The sequence below is a fragment of the Papio anubis genome, chromosome 9, assembly GCF_008728515.1.
Source record: "Papio anubis isolate 15944 chromosome 9, Panubis1.0, whole genome shotgun sequence".
Taxonomy (NCBI): domain Eukaryota; kingdom Metazoa; phylum Chordata; class Mammalia; order Primates; family Cercopithecidae; genus Papio; species Papio anubis.
In genome coordinates this window covers 47,837,145-47,849,308 of record NC_044984.1, presented here as the reverse complement: position 1 = coordinate 47,849,308, position 12,164 = coordinate 47,837,145, and the positions used below count along the sequence as shown (strand labels likewise).

The following is a 12,164-nucleotide window of genomic DNA, read 5'->3' as shown; positions in this document are numbered from 1 at the left end:
ACTAAAGGTATCCACAGGAAAGAAATGCTGTGAGTGAACTGTAGTGGGGTAAAGAGAGGGCCAGGGGCTCCAGAATTGTGAGAGGTAGACACAGAGACACAAGCCAGCGACCCCAAGCACAGCTTTATTGACACCCCAGCCAACACCAACACTGTTTCCAACTGCATGTGTAAAGGCCCAGGGGTGAGGGGGCCCATGGGGCAGGGCCTGAAAGTGGATCGTGGGCCTTGAGTTTTTTGTTGAGTGATGACAGCTCCATGTTCCTTCCAGTGGCCCTGCAGCCCCTCTATTCCCCAGCTTTAGCCGCTGCTCCCAGTGGGGCAGGAGGAGCTTCCATTGCCATCTGGAGACCCTGGCAGGGGCTTGCCCATACGATCCACACACCAACAGGGACCTCGGCGCTGCCCCTGGGAGGAGCGGCACTGGAGAGAGAGGCACACAGGTCAGGGTTGAGACCAGAGGCTTCCAGCAGGAGAATGAGAGGGGATGTCTGAGTCTGAGGATGCAAAAACACCTGAGGGTCCCCTTGGGACAGCAAGGGTCACTGGGTTCCCTCTCTCTCTCTCTCTTTTTTTTTTTTGAGATAGAGTTTTGCTCTGTTGCCCTGGCTAGAGTGCAATGGCATAATCTCCGCTCACTGCAGCCTCCACCTCTCAAGTTCAAGCAATTCTCCTGCCTCAGCTTCCCGAGTAGCTGGGATTACAGGTGCGCAGCACCACGCCCGGCTAATTTTTGTAATTTTTAATAAAGACGGGGTTTCACCATGTTATTCAGGCTGGTCTTCAACTCCTGACCTCGTGATCCACCCACCTTGGCCTCCCAAAGTGCTGGGATTACAGGCATGAGCCACCGCGCCCGGCCCAGGGTTCCCTCTCTTTAGTTCCCCCTCTTCAACAATAAATTGTGTGCATTCTGCTAGCCTGGAACAGTAGTTTTCAAAGTGGCGTTCCCAAATCCGGATCACCAGGGAACATGTTAGAAATGCATTGTCGGCCGGGCGCGGTGGCTCAAGCCTGTAATCCCAGCACTTTGGGAGGCCGAGACAGGCGGATCACGAGGTCAGGAGATCGAGACCATCCTGGCTGACACGGTGAAACCCCGTCTCTACTAAAAAATACAAAAAACTAGCCGGGCGAGGTGGCGGGCGCCTGTAGTCCCAGCTACTCGGGAGGCTGAGGCAGGAGAATGGCATGAACCTGGGAGGCGGAGCTTGCAGTGAGCTGAGATCTGGCCACTGCACTCCAGCCTGGGCCACAGAGCGAGACTCTGTCTCAAAAAAAAAAAAAAAAAAAAAAGAAATGCATTGTCAGGCCCCACCCCACACCTCCTGAATCAGGAAGGCTGCTGGTGGGGCTCAGCCATCTGTGTGGTATAAGCCCTCCGAAGGATTCCGATGCCTCAAGTTCGAGAGCCACTGAGTTAGGCCATTCCTTCAGTAGGTTTTCTCCCACAGTGTGTGGTTGATTATTCTCTAAGTTTGTATAACAAATTATATTATTCTCTATGTTCTCCTACAGTTGGAAGATCCTTAAAGATGGGGCAGTGTCTTATTTATGCAGCTTTGCAAGCCCCATTGTCCCCACTCCCTGGCAGGAGCCTTCTACTGGAGCAGGGGGAGAAGAAAAATAGCCTCACCTGTCGCTTCCGGTAGAAGCCTCGATGGTCACAGTTGGGCACGTAGAGCGTTTGAGCCCCTCGGTAGACCTCAGTCTGGAGTTGCTGCAGCACTGAGTCCAGATGTCTACGGCATGGGCCCTGGGGGAGGGAGAGCAGACAGCTTAGAACCGCTCCAGCCCAGTTCCCCGTTCCAACCTTCTGGCCCACCAGGCAAGCACCCAGGACCGACAATGGAGCCATCTCCAAGCCCAAGGGAGCAGTCTCAGATGGCAGTCTCCAGGGCTTCCCACCCCTCCTGCTCTCTACCAGCTCCAAACGCACCATCTCAGTGTCTTGGACACCTGCAGAATTGGGCTGGGAGGGTGTGGTAGAGGTGCCTGGATTCTTCTGTTGGTTTCTGCGGTTCGCATCCTGTGGGCGGCCAGTGCCTGCTTGGAGTTTACTCTCCTTAGGATTCTCCTCTGCAACTGTGGAGGAATAGGAGAAGGAGAGGCCAGAAATCAGCCAGAGCCATGTGGAGAAGGGCCTTGCCCACATCACCTGCTGAAGTAAGGAAGGGAGGGCCTTATGCCCCATTGTTGCATGATGCTGGCCCTAGTTTCTTTCTCTGACAAATAGTTACATTACTTTTCCTGACAATATTCCCCAGTATTCCCCATAGTGAGCTTAAGGCTTATAAGGGAGATGCATTTTGGAAAGCAAAAATGGAAAATGAGGATGGGTGCAATGGCTCATGCCTGTTATCCTAGCACTTTGAGATGCAGAGGTGGGAAGATTGGATTGCTCGAGCCCAGGAGTTTGAGACCAGCCTGGGCAACATAATGAGAACCTCATCTCTACAAAAAAATTTTTTTAATTACCAAGGTGTGGTGACATGCACCTGTAGTCCCAGCTACATTAGAGGCTGAGGCAGGAGGACTGCTTGAGCCCCAGAAGTCAAGACTGCAGTGAGCCATGATTGTGCTACTGCACTCCAGCCTGGACAACAGAGTGAGACCCTGTCTCAAAAATAAATAAATTATTGGCTGGGCTCGGTGGCTCGTGCCTGTTATCCTAGCACTTTGGGAGGCCAAGTTGGGCAGATCACTTGAGGTCAGGAGATTGAGACCATCTGGCCAACATGGTGAAACCCCGTCTCTACTAAAAATACAAAAATTAGCCTGGCGTGGTGGCAGGTGCCTGTAGTCCCAGCTACTCCGGAGGCTGAGACAGGAGAATGGCGTGAACCTGGGGGAGTGGAGGTTGCAGTGAGACACTGGACCACTACACCCCAGCCTGGGCAATAGAGTGAGACTGTCTCAACATAAATAAATAAATATATTTTAAAAATTAATTAATTTAAAAATAAATTAATGAATTACAATAAATAATAAAATAAATGAAAAATGGAGAACAAATGCAAAGGACTATTCAGGGCTTTGGGCTTTGGATGAAAAGACCTGGCTGTTCCACCAGAGGCCAGAAGGGGGCGCACGAAGCCAGGGAGCTGGGGCAGAGAGCAACGGATGTAGGAGGGGGGCCAACAGGGACCCAAATGGAATGTGTGTCCCTGCTGTGACCTTGCTGTGACTCAACCCACCCCTCCCAGGCCTGAGATGTGGTTACTTCTGGGGCACTGCAGTGGGAACCTCTCCCTTCTGATACCCTGTGATCCAGGCCAGCTCAACCCCAGTGGTCCCAGGAGCACATGGATTCAACCCTTAACCAAGATAGGCTGAGGGCAGATTAAGAAGGTGCAGGGAATGAGGGGCTTCCAATCTGCAGGTTGCTCCTGGCTCTGGAGAAAGTTTCCGGAGGGTCCGGGGAGAGCTCAGGACTGGGAAGGGGTGAGGAAATAAGTCAGGGATAGGAAAAGGCAGAAAGGGGAGCATGTACTGCTTGGAATTTGCCTAATATCTAATAAGATATCAGAACCCCTGAAGGGATCCTGTCTCTCCCTCTGTGCCCAAAGATAAGCTCCCAATTACCACTCACAACCCAGGAGACATTTCCCCTGCAACCCTGAGTCTGATCCTTCTTCCTCAGGATGCCCGCCCCTCCCCAGACCTTGTCCTTCATTCCCTACATTTAGCACCTAACCATGTAGTTCCAAACTGCCTTCTCTCATCCACCCAGACCACCTTCTAGGAGGACCCCCAGAAGCCTGCACTGAAGCATTTGGGACTGAAAGAAACTCCAAGTGAATTCTCCATCCCCTCCAGAGGAAGGAACCCAGAGACTCTGGGATGCGCAGTTTGCATTTCCTGTCCTCCCCATCTCCCTGCTGCCCCCCATGTTTTCAGTGCTGATTCACTTCTGTCCCACCCACCCAGTGACTCAGCTTCTGCTCTCCTCCCTGGAGCAGGGTGGGGTAGGATGGGTGAACAGTTCTGAGCAGGTTTAAATCATAACCCTGATTTGGCAGATTCCCTCTTTCCCCCACTCTTTCTCCCCTCTCCCCCACCCTACGCCCTAGCCTGCCCTCAGTCCCTACTCAAGTCTAATACAACTTTGGATTTGGGGCCTCTTCGGTTCTAGACCCCTCCTGTTTAGGTGCTTCGAATACCCGTATTAGGAGGAAACGAGCCATTTCTCAGTGTGTGCAGAATTTCGGAGTCTGGGGTTCCCTTCCCTCTTTCTCAAAGTGGAAGCTGAAAACAACATTTGTGTCCTTTCCCCAGCTTGCCGTCTAGGGTTGTAGGAGCTGGGCCTGCTGGAGCACATGGGATGGCCCTAAAACCCTCCATTTCTCCCCCTGCCGTCCCCAAGTTCCCACTTGCACACACACTACATCAAGGGAAAATAAACGGAGCAAAAAAGACCGAGAGCGCAGACACTTTCTGCTGTATCCCCAAGTCCCCTGGCCGCACCCCAGCTTCCTGCACTTGCCCCTTCTCCCCCACACAAATGTGCCCCCCAAAGTCGGAAGCGTCAAGGGTCAGGGCGCAAAGGCTTGCAGGGCCACCCACTCTCGTCTCCCCAGGACCCTGCCTGGAGGACGCGGGTCTCACGTGGGCGGGGCAGGGGCGGGGCGCGGACTCACCCGCGGGCGCGCGGGCCGGAAGGCAGCGGCCTCGGCCGAGCAGCAGCGCCCGCAAAGGCGCCTCGTCGTCCTCGGGCGGATGGCACTGCAGTCCTAGGGCGCAGTTAGGGGTGTAGACCCCGCACTCCTGCCCCTCCCTCCTGAGACAGCCCTCAGCTTCCGCGCAGCCCTGCGCTGGCGACCCCCCATCCTCTTCCTCCACGCAGCCCCCTGGACAACCCGCTTGCACCCCTTGCCCGCAGCCTGGGCACCGCGCCAAGGCGCCTCCTGGGCTGGCAGCGAGCAGCAGAGCTAGCAGCAGCAGCGGCGGCAGCAGCCTGTAGGGGGTCATGGTCAGGGTTTGTGCCCCGTCCTCTCCTTCCAGAGCAGTCGCAGCGCAGCTGCTGCCCGCCGCCGCCCCTCTGTCTTAAGTAGCCGCCGGCCAGGGGCCGGGCCCTTTAAGAGCCAGGTGAAGGGGGGGTGGGGGAGAGGGCAGGGGCATTCCCTAAACTGGGTGGGACTGGGGAAGGCCCCCCCCAACCTGGGTCCTCCCCACTCCTCTTTCCCCCTCCCTTTGCAGTTTCTGTTTACTTCCCAAATTGCTCTGATTTTTCTTGCTTTGTTCCCGGGAATCTCGGCCTGGAATTTGGGAGCTGTACAGCTGGCTGGAGGGACTGGAGGGTGGGGAGGAGCGGAAGAAGGGGAGGACTGGAGTGCAATCCATTTAGTGTGTTTATGTAGGAAGACGAGGGGCATGCAGGGACCCGGTGGGGAGTGAGAAGATGGGGGCTGAAAGGGAACTGAGAAGAGATGGTGTGTGTGGATCACGAGAGGAGTGGGCAAATGTGGAGGGACAGAGAAAAGATGGAGAGGGTGGATTACGGGGTCTTGGGAAATTCTGCTGATGGGAGAAGTAGACCAGGGCAGAGGAGAGGAAGGGCAAAATTGGGAAAGGGGTAAGAGAAAGCACCCCTGAGATGTGACTAAGGAGAAAAGGGGCCCGAGGGGAGCCAGACTGGGGTAAGCCAACAGGGGGAAGGGCCGGGAGGCAGGGAGGGATACACCTTAAATGAACCGTAGGAGACCCTAGCATTGTGGTGGGCGCATGCGGAGTCTGAAAGAATTGGAGAGGGCTGTGTGCGGGGTGAGAACTCGCTGGGAGGCAGGGAAAGGGGGAAAATTGGCCGGTTGAAACTAGAGAGGGACAGAAATAGAGGAACTCGTATTCTGGATGCTCTTGGGGACAGTGGCCAGAGAGCAGACCCCACCCCCCTTCCCATCCCCATCCTTCAGGTAAGCTCGCTCCTCCATTCCTCTCCTCTCCCAGAATCCGTCTCCTTCCCTCCCAGTCATCCATGGGGTTTTCTAGATTCATCAGACTGTCTTGTGCCCAGGGGGCTTCGGGGGAGGGACTACTCTGAGCATCTTTGCCTGCTTACTTGTCTACCTTCGCTGCAAGGGTCGGCTTCCACCGCTCCCCACCCACCTTCCCTAGGCAGTGTCCCGCCCATCCCAGGCACTCCTAGCCAGGCCTCACAAGAGAAAGGAAGAGGGACTGTTTCCTTCGGCAACCCACACCCATCCAGTTCTGGGTTATGCAACAGGGACCATCTCATTCTTTCCTAAAACAAGGGCTCTGGGCAGTGACTAAGTTTAAATGCTGGGCCTCAAGCAAGAATGTCAGCAAGGACTTCTTGAACTTTTAGGTAAATACGAAATAATACGGACCTCATTGTCAGCACCGCCCCCTTCCACACATTACCCTGGGACCCTAGGACCTGTGTTTGGAGGATGGTGTTTTCCTGTTGCCCTGAGATACTGATGCAGACTGGAGAGGCAGGGAGGAGAGGGTTGTGGGGCAGCTGATGGGAGAAGTAGACCAGGACAGAGGAGAGGAAGGGCAAAACTGGGACAGAGGTAAGAGAAAGCACCCCTTCCACCAAGGCTCTTCAACCCCCTGCCCCAAGCTCTGACCAGGCTCCCTGGAACCAAGGCTGGTCAGAGACGGGTTCCAGGGTACTGGGGTCCTGCCCCACCCCCTTTATCACGATTTATTTTGTCCTACACATGGTTCTGGCTAGGGTCTTAGGGTCTTTCTCCTGGACTTCGGGTTGGTGCTCCTGAATAAGATGGAAAGCCTGTGGGAAGTTGGGAAGGGCAAAGAGATGGCTGTGCTCTTGCAGGATCCCAGTGTGGCTCTTTTTTTAAATTTTAATTTAATTTAATTTTAAGTTCTGGGATACATGTGCAGAATGTGCAGATTTGTTACATAGGTAAATGTGTGCCATGTGGTTTGCTGCCCATCAACCCAACACCTAGGTATTAAGCCCCACATGCCTTAACTATTTGACCTGATGCTTTCTCTCCCCTCGCCACCCCGCCCCCACAGGCCCCAGTGTGTGTTGTTCCCCTCCCTGTGTCCATGTGTTCTCATTGTTTTCAGCCCCCACTTATGAGTGAGAATATGTGGTGTTTGGTTTTCTGTTCCTGTGTTAGTTTGCTGAGGATAATGGCTTCCAGCTTCATCCATGTCCCTACAGAGGACATGATCTCATTCCTTTTAATGGCTGCATAGTATTCCATGTATTTGGGTTGGTTCCATGTCTTTGCTATTGTGAATAGTGCTGCAATAAACATACATGTGCATGTATTTTTATAATAGAATGATTTATATGCCCTTGGGTATATACCCAGTAATGGGATCGCTGGGTCAAATGGTGTTTCTGGTCTGGGTCTAGACTTCTTTTTTTTGTTTGTTTTTTGAGGCAGGGTCTCATTTTATTTCCCAGGCTGGAGTGCAGTGACTCCATCACGGCTCATTGTAACCTTGACCTCCTGGGCTCACAAGATCCTCCCATCTTAGCCTCCCAGGTATCTGGGACTACAGGCACACACCACCACACCTGGCTAATTGTATTTTTAGTAGAGATGGGGTTTCGACATGTTGCCCAGGCGTGAGCCACTGCACCCAGCTTGATGTGGCTCTTTTTTTTTTTTTTTTTTTTTTTTCTTTTTTTTTTTGAGACGGAGTCTCGCTGTGTCACCCAGGGTGGAGTGCGGTGGCCGGATCTCAGCTCACTGCAAGCTCCGCCTCCCGGGTTTTTACGCCATTCTCCTGCCTCAGCCTCCCTAGTAGCTGGGACTACAGGCGCCCGCCACCTCGCCCGGCTAGTTTTTTGTATTTTTTAGTAAAGACGGGGTTTCAACATGTTAGCCAGGATGGTCTCGATCTCCTGACCTCGTGATCCGCCCATCTCGGCCTCCCAAAGTGCTGGGATTACAGGCTTGAGCCACCGCGCCCGGCCCTGATGTGGCTCTTTAAAGATGTTTGTCACGGTGGCTCATGCCTGTAATCCCAGCAGTCTGGGAGACCAAGGCGGGAGGATCACTTGAGCCCAGGAGTTCCAGACCAGCCTGGCAACATGACCAAACCCCATTTCTACTAAAAATACAAAATATCAGCCAGGCGTGGTGGTGCATGCCTTAGTCCCAGACACTTAGGAGGCTAAGGTGGGAGGGGTGAGCCAAGATCATGCCACTGCATGCCAACCAGAGTGAGACCCTGTCTCAAAAAAAAAAAAAAAAAAATCTGTGCTCCTCCTTTGTAGGTTATCTTTCAGAAAAAGCCCAACACTTTGCCAGCTTCTAACATCCACCACTCCCTCCTCAATCCTCCTCAATTTCCAGCCCCACCTTCCCACACTGCGACCACCACCTCCTCCGATTCTCCCACCTGCCCAGCTCTGTTAGTTTCTAGATTCTAAGCCCAATTGCACAGTCCAGTTCCACCCAGCACCCCAGCATTACACTTCCCTGTTTCCCCCTCCCTCTAGCATGATCCCCAGTTGTATGGCCATCAGTGCTGAGGGTCTAACCAGTCTCTTTGCAGATTGAGCCCCTTGAACTCTGCCTTCCTGCCATTGGGATGCCCTCTGCCTTAGTACCCAGGGCAGAAATCTGAAGCACGTGTTTAGCACTCAGACCAAGAGTGTGGGCCAAGGTACAAAACTCTGGGATTCTGTCTGGCCTTTGTGTGAGAAGGGTTTGCTGAGAAGTTTCTTCCAGGCTGAGGAAAGGCTAAATAGCTTGGGCTATCACTTAAGCTTTTCCATAAATAAACTTTGCTGGAACTTCCTCCTCCTCATCTACATTATACGCTGGTCTTCTGGTCGCTCATGCTGTGTCTCTCACACTCAACCTGTCCCTCTAAATTCATGGTGCCCCAAGTGCTGACTTCCTTTTGAGAACAAGGGGTAAAGGAAGGGGCCTGCCTGGACCATATTCAGCTTTAAATTTGAAACAAGAAGCAGTGGCACAGTCCACAGACAGAAAGTCCCAGAGAGGAAGTTCAATGACCACATCACAACATGGTCTAAGGCTGATGTGGGCCTGATGGGAACTACTGTGTAAACCTCAGCTGACCTGCAGCCCCTGTTTTCTGCCATCTCTCCCACACATACCATCCAAACTGGTCCTGCTGAAACGTGCTCCTGATCCCCATAATTCTCTTCTCCTCAAGGACTTCAGGGGCCCTTTACTTTTTATTTCTTATTTTTTAAATTTTACTTTAAGTTCCGGGATGTATGTGCAGAACGTGCAGGTTTGTTACATAGGTAAACATGTGCCACAGTGGTTTGCTGCACCCATCAACCCGTCACTTACGTATTTATGTTTTTTGTTTTTCATTTCTTTTTGAGACGGAGTCTAGCTCTGTCACCCAGGCTGGAGTGCCGTGGCGCGAACTTGGCTCACTGCAACTTCTGCCTCCTGGGTTCAAGCGATTCTCCTGCCTCAGCCTCCTGAGTAGCTGGGATTACAGCCATGTGCCACCATGCCAGGCTAATTTTTGTGTTTTTAGTAGAGATGAGGTTTCACCATGTTGGTCATGCTGGTCTCCAACTCCTGATCTCATGATCTGCCCACCCCGGCCTCCTACAATGCTGGGATCACAGGTATGAGCCTCCGTGCCCGGCCATATAGTTATGTATTCAGCCCCACATGCCTCAGCTATCTGACCTGATGCTCTCCCTCCCCTCGCCCCCCGACCCCACAGGCCCCGGTGGATATGTGTTGTTCCTCGATGTCCTCCCTGACCACAGAACCTGTGCTCCGCCTGACATTCAGGGCCCCATGGACAATGACCCTGAAACACACTCTGCTTCAGCTAGCTGACTGAATCACCTGCCCCAGAACCCCCTGGTGGTTTCTCATCTTGGGGATTGCCATGGGATAAGGGGAAGTGAGGATGAGGCATAGTTGCTCAGAGATCATTTCTTCCCCTGAACTCCAAGCTTTCAGCTTACAAGGACCCTCCCTTCACTCCCCTCATCACTAGCCACATTCTTTTTTTTTTTTTTTTTGAAACAGGGTCTCACTCTGTCACCCAGGCTGGAGTGCAGTGGCTCAGTCACAGCTCACTGCAGCCTCAACCTCAAGGGCTCAAGTGATCCTTCCACTTCAGCCTCCAGAGTAGTTGGGACCACAGTTATGCACCGCCACATCTGGCTAATGTTTTAATTTTATAGGCCAGGCACGGTGGCTCACGCCTGAAATCCCAACATTTTGGGAGGCTGAGGTGGGCAGATCACCTGAGGTCAGGACTTCGAAACCAGCCTGGTGAAACCAACATGGTGAAACCTCGTCTCTACTAAAAATACAAAAAAATTAGCCAGGCATGATGGCACATGCCTGTAATCCCAGCTACTTGGGAGGCTGAGGAAGGAGAATCTCTTGAACCCAGGAGGCGGAGGTTGCAGTGAGCTGAGATCGCACCATTGTACTCCAGCCTGGGCAACAAGAGCAAAACTCTGCCTCAAAAAAAAAATTTTTTTTTTAATATAGACAGGATCTTATTATATTGTCCAGGCTGGACAATATAGGAGCTTGAGCTCCTAGACTCAAGTGATCCTCCCACCTCAGCCTCCCAAAGTACTGGGATTACAGGCATGTAATCCTAGGGCTACCACACTTAGCCCATCACTAACCAAATTCTGGCACCTCTTCCTCACCTACTTGGCCAGTTGACACCTAGCCCTCCTTGTAATTCATCCACATTATTGTGTTGCTATTTTATATTTTTGTTCCTCTTTTCCTGTGTCATTTTTCCAGTTAGATTGTGGGTGTTTTGGGAATAGGGCCCTCATACCTTTTTTTTTTTTTGAGACGGAGTCTCACTCTGTCGCCCAGGCTGGAGTGCAGTGGCGCAATCTTGGCTCACTGCAAGCTCTGCCTCCCGGGTTCACGCCATTCTCCTGCCTCTCCTGAGTAGCTGGGACTACAGGCACCCGCCACCACGCCCGGCTAATTGTTTTGTATTTTTAGTAGAGACAGGGTTTCACCGTGTTAGCCAGGATGGTCTCGATCTCCTGACCTCATGATCCACCCGCCTTGGCCTCCCAAAGTGCTGGGATTACAGGCGTGAGCTACCGTGCCTGGCCCCCATACCTTTTTTTATCTCTGGAACTCTAGCTTCCAGCCCATGGAAGTAGTTTAGAATAGACACCAAGAAATATTGGTGTTTTTGGTGGGAGCAAAGGCAGGCCTTGTGGGAGGGACAGAGAGGTGATGGAGACACTGTAACTCTTCTGGAGGCTCAGCCATCCTCCTGGACCTCGGCGCCAGCCCAACCTACTCCAGGGACTCTCTCGGCCCTCTCACCCCTTCAGCACCTCCTCTCTCTTTTCTTCATCCTCTCCCTGCTCTCAGGTAAAGGCCAATAGTCTGAGGGGCCCAGAGTGCTGTCAGGAGAGGGAAAACTGCCCCCAGGGTAAATCAAACAGGACTTCCCAGGGAATAGAGCTTTACAAGAGAGTTTGGGAGAAGAGATGGATAGGGATGAAGAGAGGGGATGGTGAAAGCATCCCAAGGAGGAAAGCACATCTTTGTGTAATGGTTGTAAAGGTAAAAGGGCAGGGGGAGCAAAACAGCATATGCGTGTTGATGTGTGTGCACACATGTGTGCTCCACCTGGGTCCCCAGTGTCTCGGTACATCAGAGGAAGGAGAGCTGGAAAGGGAACAAGACTTTTCTAGACTGGGCTGGAGCCAGCCAGATGGTTGAGAGTTGGGAATCATTAGTGAACAAAAAGGAGCAACTAAGGATCTGCGTCTTGCTTTTTTTTATATATAATTAAATTAATAAAAGTATATTCAGTCATTCAATGGATTCATGGGGCACCTATTTATGCAGATGTAACTGGGAGATACGGACATAAGTAGGAATTGTGCTCCCAGAGAGCTTAGTGCTAATATCTATTTATCCAACATACGATAAACAACTGAGAAAATCAGCCAGGATGCCAGGGTATTCTGGGCTAGAATGCAGACTGTGACAAATTAATCTAATTATATTATACATCTATGACACACACTGAGGAGGGTGAGAAGAAAAGGAGCTGACCTAAGTTACTTTGGAAAACAGTGTTTTCACTGGAAACTCTCAGAGGCTAAAAACAAAAAGAAGGATGCACTCTACAGAAAACACTGTACTGTAACCGTTACATCTTTTTTTTTTTTTTTTTTTTGAGATGGAGTCTCGCTCTGTTGCC

The 12,164-nt window shown here is 52.1% G+C and overlaps 1 protein-coding gene across 1 annotated transcript; it reads right to left on the bottom strand.

Moving 5' to 3' along the window:
• Nucleotides 1-108: 108 nt before the first annotated feature.
• IGFBP6 (insulin like growth factor binding protein 6) lies at nucleotides 109-5,240 on the bottom strand. Its single transcript, XM_003906445.4, has 4 exons — nucleotides 4,640-5,240; nucleotides 1,939-2,084; nucleotides 1,636-1,755; nucleotides 109-422 (listed from the first exon to the last, which is right to left on the bottom strand). The coding sequence occupies exons 1-4, from the start codon at nucleotides 4,968-4,970 to the stop codon at nucleotides 300-302; spliced, it is 720 nt and encodes a 239-aa protein (XP_003906494.1). The 5' UTR covers nucleotides 4,971-5,240; the 3' UTR covers nucleotides 109-299.
• Nucleotides 5,241-12,164: the final 6,924 nt, after the last annotated feature.

Coding starts and splice junctions, on each gene's coding strand:
- IGFBP6 (XM_003906445.4), bottom strand. CDS start 4,970: ATGACCCCCTACAGGCTGCTGCCGCCGCTGCTGCTGCTAGCTCTGCTG. Junction 2,085..4,639: donor TCCGGCCCGCGCGCCCGCGG/GTGAGTCCGCGC, acceptor ATTCCTCCACAG/TTGCAGAGGAGAATCCTAAG. Junction 423..1,635: donor GCTTCTACCGGAAGCGACAG/GTGAGGCTATTT, acceptor CTCTCTCTCCAG/TGCCGCTCCTCCCAGGGGCA.